The sequence below is a fragment of the Clinocottus analis genome, unplaced genomic scaffold (genome assembly GCF_023055335.1).
Source record: "Clinocottus analis isolate CAN_PGR_092001 unplaced genomic scaffold, fCliAna1.0.p SCAF_25, whole genome shotgun sequence".
Classification (NCBI taxonomy): Eukaryota; Metazoa; Chordata; class Actinopteri; order Perciformes; family Cottidae; genus Clinocottus; species Clinocottus analis.
Window position 1 is genome coordinate 1,810,555 of NW_027175987.1, and position 24,415 is coordinate 1,834,969.

Below are 24,415 nucleotides of genomic sequence, written 5' to 3' on the forward strand. Positions count from 1 at the left end.
GTAGTGGACCCCCTCGTGTTGCAGCTCTTAACTATCTTTAGGAAAGCACTAGAGGGAGCTAATGGATTACCCCGACAGATCGAAAGCATTGCTGTCTGTCTGTCTCTCTGTCTGTCTGTCATCCACAGTGACTAAGAGCATCCAACAACAGGAAACATGGCAGAGTTCTCTCATTACCTCAACGAGGAGGAAAAAACATTAGCAAGTGGCAGAGATCCTAGCTTAAATAAACAGAGCAGAGTCGAGACGGGGACAGAGGTAAGCTGTCTGCTGTGACTGCACTGCAATTAAAAAAGGTTAGTAGAGGATTACTGTAATCATAAAAGAACACGCGGTACAATGTTATGACAGCATTGGGAGCATGGATGCCAACTTTTGGAGCTGGAGGTATATATATGTGTGGATAGCTTTCTGTCAGCTTATGGCGCTGCACAGCATCTTTACAACACACTTCGGATTTTCTGTGAGAAGTTTGGAAAGTTGGAAAGTGTTTTGGTGCTATTTCGGTGTAATGTTTGCGTCATGGTGTCATATTTTTCAACTGCACCTTCAATAAGGAAGGTAGCACAGTAGTAGCACTTTAGTGTCTCTTACTGATAGCACGATGTTTATTGGATATTTTTTTCCTCTTTTTTTTTGCCGTAAAGAACTTTTTCCATAGATACTGTTGATGTAATCAGTAAGTTCATGACACTTTTAGTCCTGCAGTGTATTTGTACTTATGCTCTTTCACATCTTTATTTTTTAATTGCCTTACCTGGTTAGTTTCAATTTACAGAATGTTTCCATATTTATAGATATGAAATACAAATGACCATTAAGGAATATAATTGTGTCATCTCCAAAACTTTGTACTTCAAATGCAATAAATGTATTATTGATATTACAACGATATTGCAATGTATTTTTTTTAATTTTTTTTTACATGTGTACTGCTTTTAGATGATAAATAGGGCGGTGAAAGCCAAATTGAACGCCTTGATGCAATAAAAAATATACTTTTAACTTAACTTACTTACAGATTTGCTCATACATAAACATATCTTAATTCAAAAGACGTTAAAAAAAAGTGCAGCAGGCTGACAGAAGGTTGATGTCAGAGCTCTGCAGCATATATATATATATATATATATATATATATATATATATATATATATATATATATATATATATATATATATATATATATATATATATATATATATATATATGCTGTCAAGTGGGCGACAGCGTATGGAAAAGAACAGACACGTGCAGGAAATAGGAGAATTAACGAGGAGGAGAAACCAAAACGTACAGGCTGCAACCAGCAGGCATCATGGGTAATGATGTGTTTAGAACACGGTGTGCTCCACTTTTTGTTGACAAACATTGACTGAAAGCGCTGACGGAAAGCTTCTGCTTCAACTGAATAATTAGTGGTTTGTTTTTTATTAGCTTTGCACTATTTTTCATTAAAAGGGGGAAGAGTTTTCAGAGCAGCAGCAGCAGCAGCAGCAGCAGCAGCCATACGGGTGTAGGAGGGGGTAACCCTCCACCCAGCCTATCCCCCCTCCTTAACTCCCGAACTCTCTCTCTCTCTCTCTCCCCCTCCCACCGTGACTCCCTCGCTCCCTCTCCCCGCCTCGCTCACTCACTCCCTCTCTCTCCACTCTCTCGCTCAGCCTCGGGGACTCCAGGTCCAGGTCTCGTCCAGGTCTCGTCCAGGTTTGGGTGACTCGCGGGTGGAAGCGACGATGCGCGCGGTCGGGTCCGCGGGAGTCGCCGCGCTGTGGGCGCTGCTGGCCGCGGTGGTGCCCGGCGGCGTGTCGGAGCCGGCGACGCTGGCGGAGGAGCAGCTCAAGCCCGAGTCCTCCCTGCTGAAGCCGAAGGTGATGATCGCCATTGTGGCTCGCAACGCCGGGCACAGCTTGCCACACTACCTGGGCTGCATCGAGAGGCTGGACTACCCGAAGGAGCGCATCGCGATCTGGTGAGAGGCGCGAACCGGGATGGAGATGCACCGTGTGTGTGTGTGTGTGTGTTTTTTTTTTTTTTTTACTTCTACAACTAATGTTGTGCACAATGTCCTGCAACTGTTCATTTGAAGAGTCTCACACACACACACACACACACACACACACCATTGTCACGCGGTTGAATTAAAGTGTGCATTCTCAGAGGGCATGTTCTCCAGTGGAGCGTGCTGGATGCTTGAAGCAGCGTGTGTCCGAGTTAATTATAACAACAAGTCGTCAGGATCGGTTCGCAGACCTGTTGCTGCGTTTCACGATGCACTTCCCTCGCGTGTCTGCCAGCATCCAAATTGCACGCTGTGGGAGAAGATGAAAGGGCTGCTGTGCACGTTGGGTTAGGCTTAACCCCTTAATCACATCCCCGTCCCCCTCGTCTGGTTCAGCACAAACCTGCGGAAACGGGTCTTAAAACAGCAGGGTTGCCAGGTACGAAGTGAGGGGGGGGGGGGGGGGGGGCTCGCTCCAGGTAAGGGCCCTGCAGTTTGTAGTCTGAGCAGACTGAGATACTGTAAAGTTATCAAAGAGGAACCCTGCAGGTGAGGGGATGAAAGGAGACATTGAGTCGGTCTGACAGCAGGATTGGGGAAGTGTGCATGTGTGCCCATGTGTGTGTGAGTTGTGGAAAGTCATACGTAAAATGTGTGTGTGTGTGTGTGTGTGTGTGTGTGTGTGTGTGTGTGTGTGTGTGTGTGTGTGTGTGTGTGTGTGTGTGTGTGTGTGTGCCTTTTCGCATGGTCTGGATGAGTGCTATGCAGGCGGATCGAATAGAAAACCAAACAGATCCTGAGAGATTCAGAATGGAGGCGGCAGGTTCATCGTCAAAGAGCAGATACAGTATGAGGAATGTGAAGTTGAGGACAACAGTTAGCTCTGGTGGTGAATGTTTGCAACCCCCCCCCCCCCCCCTTCCTCCCCTCTCTCTCTCTCCCAACCCCTTTAATGACCCTGTTGCACTCTCGCTGGCATTCTTGTGCCTCGTTTTCCACCCTTCCTTTGCTGAATGCCCTGCTTTTGTTTTCACAGCGACTGTCTGTTCCTAATTCAGAGAGACCCTCACCAAAACACACACATAATTGCGCGCTGCAGAAACTCAATACACAGAGAGAGAGAGAGGAAGGGGCCCTTCTCTCTGGAGCTAGGTGACTGAGCCAACATGGCTTTGTGAGTGGGTTAACCCACAGAAGAAGGGCCCCCATCAGTTCTGAGTGGCATCTCGCTGCCATGCACTCAGTTAAAAGAAGAAGAAAAAATAAATCACTGTGCAAATTTCAAGCAGCAACACCAAGTATGTTTGTTATAACAGCAAAGTGTCAAAGAGAGAATAAGGACACCGAGTCACACACATAAATTCATCGTCAGCATTTGACACAGGAATGTTTATTTCAGGCAATTCATTTAAATTCAACATGCCTCAGCAGAGCTTCATTTTTCCGCCACTGTGGTTCGACTAACGTAAAGTCTTCTGATGTTTGTATGAGGTTCATAATGCACTGTGCTTTCAATCCAGCAAGATTATTCGTGAACACACACACGAGCACTGAGAAAACTGTGTTTGCAGCATGAGGGTCGTCCAAGAAGACATTAAATGAAAATATGAAGAAAAAAAAAACGCTGAATAGTGTCGCTGTAGTATGCGCTGCTGATTTGTTTTCCGTGGGAGTGAAGAAAAAAAAGTTGTAGTTATGTTAGAGGTGAGGATTGTTCTCAGTATGAAAAACTTAACTGGCTCTTTGTGGCTAAGTTGGTTCAGAAAAGTTCTCCACGCTGCTCTGCGCCTCTTTGTTTCTCTTTGTCGTCATCATTGCTGCCCGACATGTAAGCCAAACCACCCAATAAACTTCCAAATTGTGATTCAACTCTCATTCAAACCTTAAATCCACATTATAGTGTGTTAGAGAGCAATAAGTGAGTGCAATATGACACCAGGACAACTACCGTTCAGAAGAGAAGAGAAGAAGCGAAGGATGAAAGCAAATCTAGCGTCATTTCACTTCAAGATGATTTAACGCTCCTCCTATTGAAAACCTGTCTTATGACATTTTCTTTTGTCTTCATTTGATGCTTCGGTAACTCTGGGAAAGTAAAGCGAGGGGGGACGATGTGAGACGAGGGTCTCCAGCTGGACCGGAGCCAAGTGTTTGCGTTCGCACTCGGCACGCCACCATTCCCCCCGTAGAGCGGCCAGCTATCTCCACTCCACCGCGATCAACAGCGTGTCCAGAATGATGGTGGACAGATCGACGTAGAGTCTCGGGGAAACTACAGTGAGAGGCTGTGAAGCAGCAGCAGTTTTTTTGTGTGTGTGTGTGTGTGCTGGGACACAATGTTCCTCCCTCTTGTTCCTCTCTGGAGCTTCAGGCCTGAGCAGAAAAGAGGATTGGTATTCCTTCCCACTCCTCATTTCAAACCGTGCAATGCAAGGGAGACAGAGCAAGGTGGAGTAGAGGAGACGGATGTAGATGATTAAACATAATAATCAGGATGGTGATAAAAGAGAAGAGACAGAATAGTGTGGCGGCAGCAGGACCCCGGCTCTTTAACCGCCAGATTTTGCTCCAACGGGAGGAAATGTGGTGCTTTGGTTGTGCTGCGTCTTTGTTTATGTGCGTGCATTACAGTTCAAGAAAGTTTATGGAGATGAACAGTGAGAAAAGTTAACTATAAGTTCCATTTCTGGTCTTGAGAAAATACAGTTTACCATATGGCGGGACACGCCTGATTAAAAACAATTTACTCCACAGCTCCATTGTTTCTTGCTTCGTGGTAGAAACGCTTGATTTAGCATTGCATTACGATCATAATACAACGTTGTGTAGACGCGTTTAACTTAATTTGAAGTTGCACAGCCGTCTGAAATTAATTGGACAGTCTGGTATTACCATTTTCAGACGCGATTCCACCTCGCCCGAAGGAAAAACAACTAAACGGAGGCTCTTGACTCAGCTGATTTCATAATTTCCAGCTTTAAAGAGTCTTAACAACATGGTTAGATGACACACTCGTGCATCTTTCCAAATATCTAGACATGCTTTAGCCGGTCTGAGGCTGCTTGGAGGACCAAAGGCTTCCAGTTCGGGCCTGTTCACATGATAATCCGCACCCAGGTCAAGTCTCCTCTGCCCCGTTGCTTCAGCCCCTGACTCACGCTGACATTTGTTTGGTCAGTAAAATTTGCCTTTACAAGTCTTCCCTCTGCAAGTAGTTGCAGGTCTGCCGGAGAGGTGGCAGAGCGGCGAGAAAGACTCGCACTCTGCTGTTAAAGAATGAAAGAATGCAGGGCATTAGAGAAAGAGAGGGGGGGGGCGGGGCGGAGAGAAGGTGGTCAACATTGTTGGGAAATTACCCACAGGGCATTTAGCAGGTTGGTTAATCCACATTCCCACAGTGGCTTGACCGCGAGTACTCCGTCTCGCTTTGTGTTGCTGCTTCTTCGGCACTAAAAGACTATTCATGTTCCCAAGAGAAAGCTGAAGAAACTCTCACTCGGTATGAAATAGTAGTGATAATGAGTCAGGGGTATTTTAATGTCATTATGGGGAGGGGAGAGGGGGCTGTGCCTGAGGGGTCAGAGCGGGCCGTCGTCTAATCACGAGGTCGGCGGTTTGATCCTTGGCTCTGCAAGCATCGCTGACCGCATGTGGGCGTGTCCTCGAGCGAGACTCTGTACCCCAAGTTGATCCCCGGGACATTTACAACAGCCCTCTGCTCCTAAACTCTCGAATGTCAGTGACGATTCAAATAAAGGTGACGTTTAAGTTGTCCAGGGTGAAAGCAGCTCAAGCCAGCGTCAGGTTAGCTTAGCTTAGCATACATATTGGAAACAATCTGCTGGCCTGGGTACCAACTAGCACCTCTAATGTTGTGTGTCCAAAAAAACTAAGTGTAAAGTAAGTCTGGTGGCCAGACGACTAGTGGAGACTCTAGTTTGTGTGCTAAGCTAAGCTAAGCTAACCAGTGGAGAGTGACATGAACACGTTGGGGAGGGGACAGAATGATGGATGATATGCAATAGTTCCTCATTGCATCCCACAGCTAACTGGGCTCCCAACGAGTGAGAGGTCGAGTTCAGAATTCGGCTTTCATCTTGTGCCAGCTAACCGTTGAGTTTTGTTCCCGGAGCTACTATTTTTAGTAGACGGCTTCAAAGGAAATCATGGAGGACTTCATCAGCGGTGAACTTTGTGTTTGTCTTCACGTTTTGAGACAAGTTAGGGCCAGCCAATTATTATTGCTTTGCCCCTCGCTCTGCTTGCCGCCTGCTGGCTGCCGGCTGAGTTCATTGAAGGGGAGCGATTTCCCAGGTGCAGCGCCGGGTGCAGAGAAGATGATTTGTGGACTGATCCATAAAGAGGATGTCGGAGCGCTGACATCATCGCCCTTTCCCGCACGGCCGGCTTTCACAACGCCGTGTTGTTTATTTGCTCAATTCATCACACGTCCACTTCTTTCGTATTCATGACTATCATTGTACTTTCATAATGATATCATTGTACTTTATAATGATAGACAATGCAAGCATGGGGATTTGCGGTATGGATTTTCCACTTGTTAATGTTTAACAACCAACTGTATATATCATTATACAACCTCATGTTGCAACCACTATAAATCCCGATGCACCCAAAGGTACGATGTGACGCCATAAGTAAAGAATTTTCCAAATTCATACTTGCTGAAAGCCTCACTGACAGATGTGCCCTGAATACTGTGTGCACTGCAGCTCCTGTCAGACACTGAGGAGTTTTATATCATTGTAACCTATAGCTACTCTTTCATGTCCCGAGGAGATGGATGTGAGATTATTGAATATGCCGTACCGTCTGGTTTGCCCCTTTTGTGATATGGCATGAAGAATATTTACATTACCTTCAGAGGGCAGTGAGTTTCACAGTAATACACGGACCATGAAACATTAAACATGAATGCTGAGTAAAGCTCAAGTCCAATGAATTTATGTATTCCTTAGTGTCAAATTTATTATTTTAAGAGTCTTTTTAAGGCAGGACATGTCTTTGCCGTAATGGGACACTTAAACGACACTTAAATGTTTGTTCACATTATCTTTTTGACTTTTTGAATGTTTTACCTGTAAAGAATCTCTGATAGATATCATTTAAATATGTATGTTCAATATTTGAGGATGCATCATTTTTGCTGCAGGTCAAGCCTGAAACATTTGCTAAATTTGAAGGATAAACAAATGTGTGTAAAGTAAAAAAAACATGCTAAACATTACCGGCAAAAGCAAATTGAGCATGCAGGAAATGCACGTCTTCACTTTAAATAACTGAAAATGTAACTTTATGGAGAAAAAGGACATTGCACCCGTAGATGTTGAGGTTGCATGTTGTCTTGAAACCCCGACAATTGTGCAGAATATATGTGACTTTTTTAGTTTAACTGTTTTCAGCAAGTTTAAATATCCTCAATCATACGGATCACGAGACAATAAATGAGAGAAGTTTGACAAAAAAAATGACATCTCTGAGTTTAGCAATTTCATTGTAATTCATCAATAACATCATATACTTACAAACATATGGACCATGATGTTTCTATATACGCGTAACTATATAAAATACACACTGGTCTTCCATTTGTCTATTAGAAACATAAATATGCACGCGAGCCTTCGCATTTGTGTGTTTGGCTTTGTGTTATTTAGCCTCTTATTTACCCAGCAAATATATTGCTGCTTATTCTCCCTCCCTCTGACTGACATATATTACAACTGGAAAAAAACAAAAACAAATGGAAAGATTCCAACACGCTTAAAACGTGTCAGTTTTGTGGCGTTGGATCGTTGACGGAGATGCTTTCCCGGCACCAGGTGCGTCACCTCAGGCTCCATTCCTCTGTGGGAACGCACCAGAGGAGCACGGATTGTGGTTACGTCACCCAGGGAGTGGGCCATTTTGGGAGTTTATGGAATAAATCATCAGAAATGGGACGGGCTATCGCGTGTTAATATGGGCATTTGTGAATGATTAGCAGCGTCTGCTTTTTCTTTGTGTCAATACAGATTAGATCACAACACTGGGAATGAGTGGGTGTGATCATCTTTTATTGTTCTGGTGCAGGCGTGTGTGTCTCTTTTCACATATGGCTGTGTGTGTGTGTGTGTGTGTGTGTGTGCTATAACACACATGATGGGTTCCTACTTCTGCTTGTCTGGCTCAGCCCCAGTTTTCCATTCACTTCCCCCAGTTACCTCACAAGGGCCTCAGTGAGCCAGAACCTCCACATGTGGAGCATCAGGCCACAATCATCTCTGAACCTCCCAATCAGTATCACGTGAGGATTCATATTCTGGAGCCACTACCAATCCGTGGGAAACTGGAAAGGTCGTTTAACATCTGCTCAGGTATTTGACACAACACGGGGTGACGTTTCCTAGATAGGCAGCTGGTAAAGACACAAACTCCCTGCAGCAGACGGAGGTGCTGGTGTCTGCTTCCTGGACTGGAGCACAGTTTGCTTGAAAGAGCTGACGTCGTAAACATTCTGTATAGATAAAAGGCATTAAGCCGCCCATATCCGGAACATTTTACACAATATTTGACTATTTGCCAACCGCTCATTTACGGACGCGACTAGTTTGAGTCTCGGATGGAGTCGGCACATCTGGCGGCGGCTCCCTGCTGTCAGAGTGTCAGCTGTCGCTTCTCTCAGGTCGTGCGGCTACATCTGGAGTATGCTCCATCCTTATCAAACATGCTTGTGTCGCTTTGGACAGTGAAAATGTGTCACTGAAAACATGTTAAATAACTGCAATGAAATAATAACTGTAACTAAAGTAAAAGTCTTGTCAACAAATTCAATGGAAATACTTTACTATATTAGTTAGGGCTGCACTTTTGTGGTGGATTGGTCAACTAATTATGAACTAATCATTTGATCATTGTCAACTAAGATTAATTTACTTGATTATACAAAAAAATGGAACGCATTTTGATGCGGAATAACTTATTTCCAAGAGAATTATGAGCACACTTCTGGTAAACACAGCATTCCTTGACAACACTGGTGAAGTTAATCTTTAGTAACCGCTCAACAATATGATTTTTTTAAAGGCTGAATGATTTTTTTCTATAACAGCGGGACGCTGTAGCGTTTTGCAAATGTCACTCAGACAGGAGCAAACAGTGCCTCCGTTTCCAGCACTGGGTTAATACATATTCGGTGGTCTGCCGCGTGTGAAGAATGAACATGTTACTGGCCCAGAATGCCGTGTGGCTCATTGTTGTGTTCGTACTGTTCTGGTGTGAAAAAGACAGAAAGCACACAATGTGGTTGGTGAAATGGGCGTTCAATCCAACTCAAGATGTCTTTTTTTTGGTTTGTATTAAAGCTGCAGAGTATCAGTGGAAATAAATACATTTCACGCATAACGATGGTGGTAATAGTAGTAATTACTAAGTGGCCCAATGTCCACTTTCCAAACACGGTGACTTCAGAGCTTGATCTCTGCCAGCCTTTCGCTGAGCCTCAATCAACAAACTCTCTGTAGCGCCGAGGAGGTGCAGCGGACGCTGTCGTACCCGCCAACCGTCCAGCCCAATCCTCTCGGAGGAGGTATTCATGGGAAAGTTTTCTCTCTGTCGACCCCGACGTATCTGTTCAATCGAGTTTGAGAAAAACAAAGAGAATGGACTTTCTAATCCCTGAGCCTTTTTTTTTTATTTAGGTCTCTCGCTCTCTCTCTCTCTCTCTCTCCTGGAGTGAAAGTATCTGTTCCTGGCAGGAGACTGTGAATTCATCCTCGGATGCCCCATGTGCACGAGCTCCCTTCCAGCAGCATTGTCGGAGCTTGGCAGCACAGCAAATAATGGAATTGGCGGACGCTGAAACACAACGGCATCCTGGTATGAGCGCTTCTCATCTGGAGAGGGAGAGGCCTGGATGTGGAACAAGATAGCGGAGGAGTAAAGAGAACGAGTGAGAGGATGAAACTGTTCACTGTTCATCGGCGAGGGAACGTCTTTAGAGCAACGTATTCCAGAGGAAGACTGCTGCCCATGTTTTCATAGAGGAAATATAATTTTAGCACCGTCCGTCCGTCTGTCTGTCTGTGTCTGTGTCTGTGTGTGTGTCTGTGTCTGTGTGTGTGTCATCAATTCCCTGCTAAACCAATGTGCTCACCCCCCCCCCTCCTTTTCATTTCCTCCCTCTTTCCCAACAACTTTCTGTTCCTCCATTACTTAGTCCATCTGTTGTTGTTTTTTGGAGTCTTTTCTTTTAATGAGTTCACTTGACTGCATGAGTGCATTTAGGGGAGTGTAAATGGTTAGTTTGCGTCCATTTGTTTCATTAAAATGGTTTAATAGCCATTATTGACATGAAGGGAGCCGTGGGCTCAACGTGTGGTGGAAGTAATAATCACGGTTCGGGGTCAAAATATGACATGGCAGCCAGCTAATATTACAGAGTGAATGGAAATGAACTCATGACTGAAGTTCTAACCAGATAGTTTTTAAAACAAACGCTCCAGATAACTGCGGGGAAAGAAAGTAACATTTCAAAAAACGAATAAACGAGTATGCCATCCCAGGAGATCACGTTGCATTAGTTTACAGAAGAGGTCTCGAGACACCTTTTCCACCCTGAGAACAAATGTCCAGATAGGGCACGAGGAAAGGTTTACTGGGACCGAGTGAAAGGCGTGTTTGTCCCAGTGGCCGTCTGCAGTACTGCAAGTTTCTCCTGCCACCCCAAAAAACAACAAGATCATTCTAACATCGACAATGTAATAGTTGAAAACCTTTACGTGTGTGATTGCAACGTGCAGTTCATGGGAAGGAACGGTTTGCAAACCAGAAAACACTTTTTTTGGCCTACGAGCCGACTGAAAACCCTTTTTGTTTTTGCAAATAATGACTCCCATCTGTTTTCCATGCGACACCTTAAGGGAGGCGGTGCCGGCGGTCTTCGCCGAAAACAATGAAAGAATCTCCTGTTCCAAACCTTCAATGCAAATGTTCGGCAAAAATAATGCCGAGGTCAGGGGGTGGTGAGTTGCCGTGCGGCGCAGGCGGCTCCTCTCATCCTGTCTCCCACCAACAGTGAACACTGGCTTCCCTTGATATCTAACCATGATGAATATATTTCCCCAGTCTTGAATATGAATACTGAATATTACACTTCAGTGCAAGCGCACCGCTCCTGGCTGCTTTTGTTGACCCTGAGAGTCATGAGGAATTTCCCTTTCACCTCCATGTCCCTCTACCCGTCCAGCTCACCCCTCCTCTTCCTCCAATGCCCTGCTAGGTCATCAAGAGGCCTGCAGCCACGTCAGCCAGACTATACTGCAAAGTCAACACACAGACCCACACACACACACACACACACACACTGGCATAGTCATTATGTTTTAAAGGCATCTATAAGCTCTGGTCTGAAAGAGGCCTTCTTGCTTCTTAATTATACGCAGCAGCTGGTCATTATTGGCAGCGATATTAGATGTGTTTATTTAATCAACAGAGCTGACACTGGCCTCCAGGATCAGCTCAGACCTGTGTTTACCTGAAAGGGCCAGTCTCTGAGACAAGCCTCTGTGTTTAAGGCCAGATGTCGGCCCGCTCCTCCGTGACACCCCTCCCTGTTATCTGATACACTCCTGCGGTGGTTAACCCTCAAAAGAAAAAGTGAGCCAGAGAGAGAGAGAGAGAGAGAGACAGAGAGAGAGAGACAGAGAGAGAGAGAGAGAGAGCCATGAAGTGGGTTGATGGGCACGTCGCTGTCGGCGATGAAGACGAAGATGCGTCGGTACGTTTACCTGCAGGATCGCTGCAGTGACACCAAATAGATTGAGTATCCCAATCCGACTAATGAGGGGTCATTTGGGATTGAAGTTATCTGCAGACATGACGTGTCTGCCGGGGCACTGATTGAAGACGGGCGTCACGCCGAGGAGGCCTCGGAGAGATGGGACAGATGGTCGGGCGCACTGAGATGCGCTAACGAGGGAAGAATGAAACGGAAGCGGACGAGGCGATAGGGAGCGAGCGAGGGAGTGGCGGGGCGTGGAGGTGAGCTCCGGGAGGGAAACATGTGGTGTCCAGATGCTGATCATAAAGACCCACAAGGGGAGAGGACGCCCAACCTTTAAAGCTGCAGGCAGCGGATTAATGAGGCTACAATTTGCTGCGAACTTCAAAACGGCCATGAGGAGACGCAGCAGGAGACGAGAAAGAGAAGTATGGAGCAGGAGGAGGAGGCCCCATATTGTTGTATCCTTCTGTATAGGTGCACCTTAAATCTCCATTTGAATGTTGGTCACTGCCATCTGGGATATGTTGCTGGATGTGGATGTTCGATAAAACGTTCACGATCCTGCTGTTTCACAGGCTTCACACACAGCTCCAGTATTTGGTAGGAAGTGCGAAGCCTCTTTGGCGCCGAGGTCACAGCACAGTACACTTCATCTGCGGTGGGTTATCTTGCCTGGAGCAAGGATAAGCGTGTCTAAAATGAAAGGAAATTGAGTCAGAGGATGACTCCATAGAAACTATGGGAAGCAGAAAATGGGGCATGTCTAGAGGCAAAGATGAATTAGCTGGATGCTGCTTTCTGTGCCTGTTCAAACAGCAAAAGCTTTTCTTTGTTTCACTCTCTGTGCTTCGCATGTGTGTGTACAGAGGGAGCGCTTGCCGGGCCCGGGGCAGTGGGAGGAACCAGAAGATGAAAGATATTTCATATCATCCTCAATAGATAGATTTAACCATTTACATTTGAGCCCAAGAATCTTTTATTTGCCAAATCAGCTTTTTTTTTTTAAAAATTGAAGTAATCGTTCAATTGAGACATTTACTTTTCTTTTGTTGACCTTCAACCTTCACCGATTGGTAGCCAGGACACAGGAAACGTATGTCCTGCCAGGAAGAGCTCACAAAAGCACAGAAATGACTCGTGGAAGATTTTTATATTCGTTCCGATTTTTAGAGGGCCAAAGAAAAAGCACCGTTAGCATTTTAATGTGATATTTGCAAACTCAAAGTGAGTCTGATCAGTCATTTAAAAAAGGGTTTTAATGAGCTCTTTGCGTGATTCACCAAAATAAAAAAAAGCTTTATTGGTGATAACAGTTTTAGCAGTAAACTCAAGGGATTCAAACGCACGCTCTTTTTCACCTCTTCTTCCTCCTCTATCCCACACTCCTCGTTTGTTTGTGTGTGTATATATACGGTACAGTATATATATATATATATATATATACTGTACCGTATTGTTCTTTACTTAAACTTCCCACAAGTTCCCTCCTGTTAAACCTCTGCCTGGAGCGGACTCTGTGATTGGACGATGCCGTGTGGGAACACATTTATTCCCCTCGGCGATGTGCGGTTTAGCGGTTGGAAAAAAAACATGTTTAATGTGCGCGCACATGTACTCATTACCCGCGAGTCAGGTGTTTCAGTGTGTTTCTAGTCCACGCTAAGAAAAAAAAACAAGAGCCAATCATCAAGCGGCAGCTTCCTCCATTATTACTCTGCTGGGCTTTTACACACACACTCAAACAGGTACATTTAAAATGGTAAACTACCACTTGTGCAGTCGATAAATCACCATCCACACTGCTGTGAAAACAACATTCCCAGGACACAAAAATGAACATCCTTATGTTTTGTTACACATCGACAAGAGTAGACACGCACACACACACACAAAATTATTAACCGCTGTGTCTCCTTCGCGCTCAACGCCTCTCTACAGCTGCTGGTTATGTGCGATGATATTTATCTGTCTGACTGCAGATTATTGAAATTCCAGACCTGAGAGGGGGTCTGCCTCTTCTCTGACTCATCCACGTGTGCGATGCAAGACCGTGCATGTTTATGTGTGATTTGTTTCGTCTTCCATGTGTGCTTTTCGAGCGCTATAAGCATCTGTGTGCACTTTTGTGTGAAAACAGGTGTCTCTGAGTTGCAATTCGTGGGTAAACGTCGAGCGTGAACACTGTTATCACACTTCAGGTGCGAGTCAACGCCGCGCAAGTGCGTGCATCTCTATCTCTTGTCCGGCCGGGCTAAAATTGGGTGTGATTTTGGATGGAGGACAGCGAGGAATATTACAGCAAGCAGTGGAAAACTCCACCTCAGCAAGTGTGCGTTTGTACGCACACATTCAAGGACACGCGTCCGCCGTTCCTTTTTGAAGGGCAATTTAAAAATGCAGAGACAGCCGATGTTTAGTTTTCTGAAACTCATGTAGAAGTGCTGGGGAACTGCACAGTGACACAGTTAGGCTTCATTTCTTTTGCACGGATTCACAGAGACGAGCTCACACGTACAGTAGCGGCAGTGTCAGCCGGAGTGGAAACCTCTCGGTTTACAAAACGGCTACGTCGAGCGCAAACCACACGAGCAGCAGCAGCGGCAGCTTTTACGCTGACATCATGTGCTTACCTCCTGCCGTTCTGTCCATCCGTCTGGCCAATACTTCTGTGTCGAGTTGTTGACACAATATTCGGATTAAGTCAAATATGAACTTCGGGGCGCTTGGTGTACCTGCCGTCGCTATTTTTGCGACCTCAGAGCGACATCTGTCAGCACCGTGGCGCCTCATGAGGCCGCGAGGGAACGCTGCCACGCGAAGGCTGCCTGTTGTGACGCCAGAGAGTAATTGGATGAACGTGGAAGCCCGAAACGTCTCCGTCCATAACGCGCCGGCGGGATGTCAGGATTTCTCGGTTTCCCAGAAGGGTTTCGTCCCCGGAAACGGGCCTGACTCCAGTTTCCAGAGTGTGCTTCCTTTGCGTAACGTCTTGTGTCGTCTCGGTCGGCGTTTCAGGGCGGCGACAGACCATAATGTGGACAACACCACGGCCATGCTGAGAGTATGGCTGAAGAAAGCCCAGAGCATCTACCACTACGTGGAGTGGAGACCCATGGATGAGCCCAAGTGAGTCGTAGGAATCATTTGTTCACATCATTTCAAGACTTGGCTTCCGGCATGAACTTGCTCTGGTTTTCTCACATTGTTAAAAGGCCATAATCAATTTCCTACCTCGTATCTTTTGTATCAGGTCCTACACAGACGAGTGGGGGCCGAAGCACTGGCCTCCGTCGAGGTTCAACCATGTGATGAAGCTGAGACAGGCGGCGCTGAAGGCGGCCAGGGAACGATGGGCCGACTACATACTGGTAATACTCTGATACCATTTTCATGATCATGTAATAATTCAGTCAGTCCCGTTCATAGCAAAAGCTTACTTACACAGATTCATTTTGTTAAAAAAAAAAGAAGCAGGATGGTGTGGTTGAGGGAGCGGAGTCGGCGAACAGCATTGGTGAAGTAATAGTGACAATCAAAGCTTTTTTTGTTTTCGCACCTTTCACACAGGTTGGTGCAGTTCAAAGTACTTCAAATGACAGTAAAACAAAAAAAGATGAAAGCAACTTAACAGTTCACGCGATTGAGACGAATGCACACTAGACAACAAAATGAAAAGTGTACTGAAATAGAATTTGAAGCTATAACGACAGTAAACCGTGTAAAATATAAACTGGAATCACATAAAATGATACAACCTAAACGCAGTGAAATAAGCAATAATCAAAATAGAATTAAAAAAAACTGCTTAAATATAAAATACATTATTTAAATTAGGTCAAAATGAACCATGGCCATCCTGCGTGAAGGATGAGTCGGTAATTGTGAATCATAACCGCCCATTTCATTTAATTACCACTCGTTCAAGATAAACCGACGCTCTGCAATTGAGCTCCATCTTTTACGCGACACGACGAGTGACTTGTCCACTCGGACGCTCTCCCCCTGTAGTTTGTGGACAGTGACAACCTGCTGACCAACCCCCGCGTGCTCAACCTGCTGATGGCTGAAAACCTGACGCTGGCTGCTCCCATGTTAGAGTCCCGCTCGCTCTACTCCAACTTCTGGTGTGGCATCACCCCGCAGGTACACCCCAGACTTTGAACTCATCACGCCGGTCCGTCCAGCTCGATTTACCCCTCTGACCTCTGCTCTTCATCTCCCTCCTCTCCGTCAGGGCTACTACAAGCGAACCCCAGACTACCAGCCCGTACGGGAGTGGAAGCGGCTGGGCTGTTACGCCGTTCCCATGGTGCACAGCACCTTCTTGATAGACCTGCGTCGTGAATCCAGCAGGGACCTGGCCTTCTACCCCCCTCACCCGGACTACAGCTGGGCCTTTGACGACATCATGGTGTTTGCCTTCTCGGCCCGTCAAGCGGGTCCGTACGAAAACTCAACTCGCAACAAACTACCACATTTGAAGCGGGGCTGCCACACAGGCGGCGTCTCTTTGAGGAGCGTCTGTGACTCCTCTCATTCATCAGGAGTCTGTTGCAAACTGGTTTCTGTCCTGCGTGTGTGCACTGCTGCGGGCTTTTCTTTACTGCTTTCATGCGTCAGATCCAAGCGGACGAGTGAATGCAGAGAAAAAAATGGATCCATGTGTTTGTCTTGACCGTGCAACGAGAGCAGTGTTTGTGTGTTTGTCGTGAGTAATCATCCATAGGGAGCAAACGGAGCCATTGAGCTTTCCATTACATAGACAACACGAGTATGTGTGGCATTCTCCTGCAAACGGAAAAGCAAACATTAAAAAGGCATTCACATGAACGGAAACAGATATGCAAACAGTCGACTTACAACAATGCACGATAGTGCATGTAAATATGCGGCATTATAAATGTCAATTTTTCCCCTTTTGAACGCATTGTTCTTCGTACAAATAAAATGTCAGATTTATAAGCAATAAAACACAATTGCTCAATTCTCCAGCCATGCGTGGCCTGGTTTGACCGATAGCTTATGCTGCACCATGTCATTACTTTTTACTTCTTTTTTTTTTGTCATTACTACTTTTGTTAATATTGCACTACACTTTATGTCACTTGTATATCATTTTACTTTTCAGTCAAACTTATGCAGGGTTTGTAAACAAATATGTAAAAAGTAGAAATCTTTTTCAATCAATTGCAATTAATGCAATTTTTGTCATCAATTGAAATACAGTCAAGTTAGATAATTAAGGAATGAAGCAATACATATTTTACACAATAATGGATACTTCTTACAATTTAATAAATGCAAAACACTCAATTTAACATCTCACTGCAACACATGTTGCTGTAGAAGAGGAGACAGTGTTGATGGAAAGACGATACAGTTCATCTCTAAAATGGGTGTGTAGTCTTCTTCCTGGTGTCTCCAAAGGGCAACATGCTGTATTTCATCCCTCAAAGCACCCCATGCTTGTTCCCCACTGTGCATAACACTGTCCATATATGTAACCACCATCCTCTTTCATTTGGATGAGCTTTATGCTTTAACAACAACACTTGAAAGCAGCACCAGGCAGTTTACTTTCACTGTGGGAGTGTTTATTTGCTTTTGTGTAGCGTGTAGACATTAGTGTGACTCGAGGGCATGTCGGACGAGAACCTGAGGACGTCTAATTTGCATGTTTGTTTGAAATATTTGGGTCAAAAGGTTTCATTTACAGAACCGTGTGTGTGTGTGCGTGTGTGTGTGTTCCAGGTGTGCCGATGTACGTGTGCAACAGAGAACATTACGGCCTCCTGCCGGTGCCTCTCAAAGCGCAGCAGAGTGTGGAGGAAGAAAGCGAGAGCTTCATACACACCATCACAGAGGCTTTAAGTGAGTTCACACACACACAAACATAAACACACTTTCCCGCTGGTGTCTTTACGATCCATCATGCTTTGATTACTTCACCTCTCAGCTTTGTTTCTTCTCCTTCTTGACCTCTGAGAGCCTCCGTGGTTACATCCTGTCAACCATCTTTGCGCTCAAACCCCTCCTCTAGCTCCTCCCCTCTCTCTCTCTGTTTATTCTACCCCCACCTCCCTCTCACTTTTGGCCTCCCTCACTGCTCAGATTTTCAAATAAAGCAAATTAAATAAACCGCCTGAATCCAGAGGAAGCTTCTTTTTTTTTTTTCGAATCCTGTTTTTCCGCCGTCTTAACCTGTCTCCTCCCTCTGTCAACAGTTGACCACGACATCGAGCCCTCCGAGCACGTGTACTCTCCGCCCTCCCCGCAGGGCACCATGGGCTTCGATAAGGTGAGTTATGAGCGCTGCCTCGAGGAACGTGGGCTCTCCAACTTGTCTTTGTATATTTACTGTTAAATCAGCAACTCCCACTTCCTGTTTCTGTAGCCTTTCCTTTAGTCTCCATGTTCTTCTTTGCCTTTTGACCTCTAACTTCTGTTGCTTCATGCTTCTCCTTTTCCACAAAAGACAAAACGTGACAAATTGCCGTTAGGAATATACTTAACAGGATGAGGTTTCGGCACTAATTAAAATGTTTTCTCTCCGACGACTACATCTTTTTGGTTTCTTGGTAAAATGTCTAGGTTTACCTGATCAACCTGAAGCGTCGGCTGGACAGAAGAACCAGGATGTTGAAAACGATGTCTTCGCTGGGTATACATACCACGCTGATAGACGCAGTGGACGGAAAGTAGGTCACACAGCCCTGCATGCGCGCCATGAGCTGACCTGAAACGTCCCTGAACATCAGCTCAGATAATGCCCAGTCCCCCGTCTGTCGCTGCTTCTTTCTGACGTCTACATCCAGACACCCTGTCTAAACAGAGCTTTGGTGTTTGTTGCAAAAGCCTCAACTTACTTTCCCTGCTCGGCGCTTACTTTAATCCACCGTTGAGAATGTCCTAATCCTCCTTCCAGCCGTTGTTTGTCTAACAACATGTGTCACTTGTTGCAACTTGTTGAGTTTGACTTTGTCGTGTTTTTCAGTGGAACCGTTTTCCCTGATGATACCTCTCTCTTCCCACTACGACTCCCTTATGTCCCGTCTCCGTCTCTCTCAGGGCTCTCAATACGTCCCAGCTGCAGGCTCTAGGAATAGAGATGATGCCGGGCTACAAGGACCCGTACTCGGGCCGAGTACTGACCAGAGGGGAGATCGGTTGCTTCCTCAGCCATCACTCCGTATGGAAACAGGTGAGAGCAACTCAATAAGTTGTGTAGTTCGGTAAAGAGTCTCCTCACCTCTGGTTTGTATGCAGTGTTATAATCTTGCAATGCATATTATAGATGAGATAAATAACAGCGCAATCATCACCAGGAATCATTTTATAATAAAAAGGACCATCTGGATGACAACCTCAGCTCTTATTCTTTCATTTTTAAAGGGAGTGTGTTTTTTGTTTTCTTCCCTTCAGGTGGTTGAGCTCGGCCTCAAGAGGGTTCTTCTTTTAGAGGACGACGTGCGGTTTGAACCCAGGTTCAAACGACGGATCCAGTCCTTAGTAGATGACATAGACAAAACCCAGCTGGACTGGGACCTCATGTAAGAACACACCACACAGCTTTTATGCCTCCACGCTGGTGTCAGCTGTGGCTGCAGGCATTGTGTGTTTGGGGTTGTATATCTCAGGAACGCCTGGAGGAAATGTCATTGTATATAGCACAAGGGTCCACTCGGGCTCAAGGATGAAAAGACCAGAATTTGGTGGTCAGAGGTCACTGTGACCTCACAAATCTCCTTTTTTTTGGGGCGGGGGTCATAACTCAAGAATTTCTGTGCTAATTATTGCTAAGAGCGGGAGTGGGACACAAGCGCAGGAGACTGACAGTGATGAAGCTGGCGTGGAAAGATAAGGACGAAAGTGGGGGAAGTCGACGTAGTTTTTACAGGTCACGGGGGGGAAAAGGTGTTCAGGGCTCGAGGGAAAAAAAACAGAACTTAATCACGAGGACTCGCCCATACAATCCACTATCTGGTGTGTGTGAGTGGTTGAGAAGCGGGAGTAGATACACAGCATATGTGAACTAATAAGAAGCAGGTGCGCTTGATTAGCTGATTGCAAACAGGTGAATGTGATGAGCAGAGGGGGGAGGGGGTGGTGGAATTATCAAAGGGAAACCACGCCCACACCAGCACACACAGACAAAACACAACACAGAAGAACACAGAAGAGCAGATACACAAGTTATGGATGAGGATTACTTTTATTTTGGACATGCGTGGATATGTAGCCCGGTGTTTTCTCTTCTTAATGAACCTTTTTATAACTAAAGGTTTGCATCCGCTTGTGTGATCGTCACCCTTTCTGTCTCCGCTCCAGCTACGTGGGGCGTAAGCGCATGCAGGTGCAGAAGCCGGAGCAGTCGGTGGACGGCGTGAACAACCTGGTGAAGGCCGACTACTCCTACTGGACGCTCGGCTACGCGCTGTCGCAGCAGGGAGCCAGGAAGCTGCTGGCGGCCGACCCCCTCACCAGGATGCTGCCCGTCGACGAGTTCCTGCCCGTCATGTTCGACAAACACCCAAAGTCAGTCTTCGCTTTGTTTTTTCTTCTCTCTTTATCTTTAAATTGCAGCGTCTCAGTTAACGTAGCAAGTGTAGCGCGTATACGCGATATAGAAAGGCTAGGAGTTTTATTTAAGGCATGTAATGCAGATAACCACATAGCTAAGAATAAATTCACAAATACACACAAAGTACCTTTTTTTTTTTTAGCATTCTGGTTTAGGGAGAGACACATATTTACTGAGGCCCACAAATAGATGACGGCAGGTGCACGCTATATAAGGTAATGCACATTCAGAATAACCATCAAGATGCAAAAAGTATAAGCTTCATTTGTGGCACACAGTCAGGCGTGCAGGATCCAGAGCATGCTCATAAACGGACTCGAGGGCAATAAAGCGGCACAGAAATACTGAAGGACCTACTGTACGGTAATTATCTATACATAGACACAAACATTGCGACTTTTTAGACGGGGGTGTATGTAGTTTTCTAGTTTGTTCTCGTGTGGTAGACCACAGCCTCCATCCAGTTCAACTCCACGTTGTGTTCCCTATATTTCTCGACTTCTATGTCTTTTTCTGTCCCTCCTTCCCCGATTGTGTCCCTTTTTTTTTTTTTATACTCTCCTGCACCACCCCCACTTCTTCCTATTTCTTCTTCTACTGTGCTGCCTCACACACAGGGCATGGATTGTTCTTGGGGTTCAGCGGGTACGGGGCTTTGCACACACAATGCCTGCTTTTCTCTTTCTTTGCTGCTCGGGGATTCCTGCCGTGCCCCGCTGCACCTCCGCCTCATCTCCTTCCCATTTACTTTATCTCCTCATCCTTCAAATCAGCCCTCTGTCTTTCCTAGCTCTCCTCTCGTTCTTCATTTCTGTGTTTTAAAAGAAATAATGAAAAAAAAAAAGTCTTTTCACATTCCCTCACTCCCCTCAACAGACCTTTACTTTCTTTGCACACCTTCTCCCTCCCTGTGTCACCCACCTCTCCTCCCTCCCTCTCTCTCTCTTTGAGGAATGTGGGCCTGCACGGCTCTTCCTGCTGGTTGGAGCAGTGGACAGGATTCCCATTGATAGAGGCCTGAGCGTGGGGGTGGGGTAGAGATGGACACCGTGTGTGTGTGTGTGTGTATTACTATATAAATACATGGAGATGTGTGTCCAGTGTGCAGTGTATAGATTACAAGGTAAACAGTGAGAGAAGGTGAGTTTGTTAATAAATAAAAAAAAGTAAAAGAAATGGGAAATATGGGCAGAAATGTCAGAAGGTGCCTGGGAAAATGTGTAAACTGTGTTGTTTTGGTACGTAAATGAACAGCAAGGGATTATGTGCTCTGTTTAAATTGTGGCGATGATGCCACACGTTGTTTGCACAGGCAGGACGGCTGTACGCCGAGACAGTTTGTGCTCTGAAGGGCAGATAAATATGAGACAGTAAACCCAGTGAAGAAGGCCTCGCTGCTGGAAAGATGTGTTTGTTTGTAGTGTTATGAAGGTATTGGGTTACCCCGTCCTCATGAGGTGCAGACATGTTTTGAAACAGCCAATTGGACGGCAGGGAGTTGACCCCTGCGATGACCTCTGTCTGCACGAGCCGCCAGGGTGACGTGTCGCAGCCAAACATCCCTCACTCCTGCTGGGTCAGCTGCAGGCTGACGGTGACAGGCTGATCGTAGCTTTGGGTTGTTTTTAGTTTGACACTAGGATTTGAAGAGGATTTTTAAATGTAAATGTTTTTCCAATTGCACACTGTTGCAGTGTACTGTGATGTAGAGTAGCTGGTGCTTGTACTTTACTTGAATACTCGCGTGTTCAGGTTTTTTGGTCCATAATGTATTCTCTTTTGGACCTATACTATATATTCTGACCATTACACTCTTGGTTGGTCTCTAAAACATCAAAAAAAAGTTGAAAATGATCACTGTCGACAAATGCGTCTGACCGACAGTCAAAAAAACAACAATCTCCAGTTAAATATCATTTATAACAAAATGAAAAGCATCAGATCTTATTTGAGAATCTGTAACTAGATAATTGAGTGTCTATGCTCAAAAAATGACAATCAGCAGAATAATACTCTCCTTTGAAAAAGTGCTTCTCATTTTTACCACATTTATCTGACAGCGATAAACCCTAGTTGCCCTTCAACATACAAAATATGAAGCATTGTTAAAAATTTCAACTTTACTTGGGTGGCACTAAAGCCTGAATTCTTCCACTACTGTTAATATAAAGCATGTGATTGTGTACAGAGGGATACAAACATTCCTGTCATGACTACATTGTGCTGCAGTGAAGAGGAGCATCCTGTTCCTTCATCTGATATCCTGTAGATCTGCTGTCTGTGGCGCAATTTAAATCCGGTACATTGAGTATGGACAGCAGAACTTCCAGTTAAAAAGGTATGAGTCAGTGTAGCAAAATGCAAAATAGTCATAATAGTCCTTCCTTTTCCTTCACTCTGGTATAAAGCAGTCAGACATGCCGGTGGCAGAGTACTGACATCACATTTCTACATGTCAACATGTTTTTTTGCACAAGCAATTTCTTATTAGTTCAGTCAGTCTTTGACTGAGGTGTCATCGGTTATTCACATTTCACAGCAGAGAACTGAAGCTGCACTTTCACAGCTAACTGACTCTGAAATCCATCATTGGAGCATTTGCAACTGAGGCAGACTAGTAACATGCAGTCGTATTCATGAAGGTGTTCAGTACCATCAGAACCTGAGACGTCACCTCCAGAACCTTCTCCCTATGAGCTACGTTTTCGGTATTGTTGATTTAACCTCTTTAAAAAAAACTTGCCCTGCCACCTGTTAATTCCTCAAGCAAGAATTCCTTACTTTAACTATTTTAAGTGTCCCAGATGCAAGGTTTTGCTCTGTTTTCTATTATTGTGGACTCAATACTTAGGTTTTGTACCATTTTTGGGCAGCACAAGACATCACCTTGGGCTCTTGGGAATTCTTTTAGCCATTTTTCTCCAACACTAATCACGTCTTCGTCCCTCTGTCCCTGTCATCCTCCTCAGCACTCAGTTCAAGTCTCACTTTGAGCCGCGGGACCTGAAGGCCTTCTCCGTGGAGCCGCTGCTCATCTATCCCACCCACTACACCGGAGAGCCGGGCTACATCAGCGACACGGAGACCTCCACCATCTGGGACGACGAGGCGGTGGCCACAGACTGGGACCGGCAGCACGCCCGCAAGATGGAGCAGCAGGGCAGCATCCGCCCCGTGGCACAGAACAGCGTCTCTGGAGAGTCGCCGCCCCCTGCAGCTCGAGCCTCACGGGACGAACTCTGATGACAGAAAGACTTGTGTGTGTGTGTGTGTGTGTGTGTGTGTGTGTACATACACTTGGAAAAAGACACTTGAACTACAAGCTGACATACTGTACATTACTTCACACGTATACATATATACACACACACTGATGTCCAAGTGGATAAAAGCAGAGTGAAGATGTCAATCTACTCTGCTGCCTGATGAAGGGACACTGATCAGAGGAAGAAGAGAAACTGGGACGAGGGCCAGCAGGCCTTTGAGAAAAGCTTTATTTATTCCCCATGTGTCTCCTCTGGACATGTGGAGACAGTTACAGCCGGGAAAAAACTTCAGCAACACGTGGAAGACGGCTAACATAATTTAAAAAAAACTTGAAAGAAAAATAAATAATTCCCACAAATCAATTTTTATGTTGTTTAGGAAGATTGTTATTTAAAAATATCAGATTTGATTTAATATTTCTTTTTATGGACAGCAAAAGAATAAAGGAAGCTGTCTGAAAATATCTCGTAAGTGTGTGTGTGCGTTGACAGATGCATGTGTGGGAGGAGGGAGGCTGACATATCGTACCCAAGAGTGCCACTGCCTCAGATGATGACACACACATATATACACACTCACCGAGGGGGGGGGGGGCCTTCTTTACCAAGCAGCAGGACAATAGGGGATTTTATTAGGCGCCATGTTTCTGTCATTGCAGATATCTCACGTGCACAGCGGGCTGGTCCTGCCAGTTGGCTTTCAGAGCCTCAGCCATACGTTCCACGCAGCCGACAGGATGTATAATATATGCACTTGTGTCCGGCTTTCAAATTTACGCGTG

The 24,415-nt window shown here is 45.5% G+C and overlaps 1 protein-coding gene across 1 annotated transcript; it reads left to right on the plus strand.

The window, feature by feature from the left end:
* Positions 1 to 1,673: 1,673 nt before the first annotated feature.
* On the plus strand, positions 1,674 to 23,996 carry colgalt2b (collagen beta(1-O)galactosyltransferase 2b). The gene is made up of 12 exons (XM_068591554.1): positions 1,674 to 1,972; positions 14,802 to 14,912; positions 15,037 to 15,154; positions 15,795 to 15,929; positions 16,021 to 16,225; positions 17,538 to 17,657; positions 18,011 to 18,084; positions 18,378 to 18,484; positions 18,855 to 18,987; positions 19,209 to 19,336; positions 20,115 to 20,321; positions 23,337 to 23,996. The coding sequence occupies exons 1-12, from the start codon at positions 1,737 to 1,739 to the stop codon at positions 23,608 to 23,610; spliced, it is 1,848 nt and encodes a 615-aa protein (XP_068447655.1). The 5' UTR covers positions 1,674 to 1,736; the 3' UTR covers positions 23,611 to 23,996.
* Positions 23,997 to 24,415: the final 419 nt, after the last annotated feature.

Coding starts and splice junctions, on each gene's coding strand:
- colgalt2b (XM_068591554.1), top strand. CDS start 1,737: ATGCGCGCGGTCGGGTCCGCGGGAGTCGCCGCGCTGTGGGCGCTGCTG. Junction 1,973..14,801: donor AAGGAGCGCATCGCGATCTG/GTGAGAGGCGCG, acceptor TCGGCGTTTCAG/GGCGGCGACAGACCATAATG. Junction 18,485..18,854: donor ATAGACGCAGTGGACGGAAA/GTAGGTCACACA, acceptor CGTCTCTCTCAG/GGCTCTCAATACGTCCCAGC.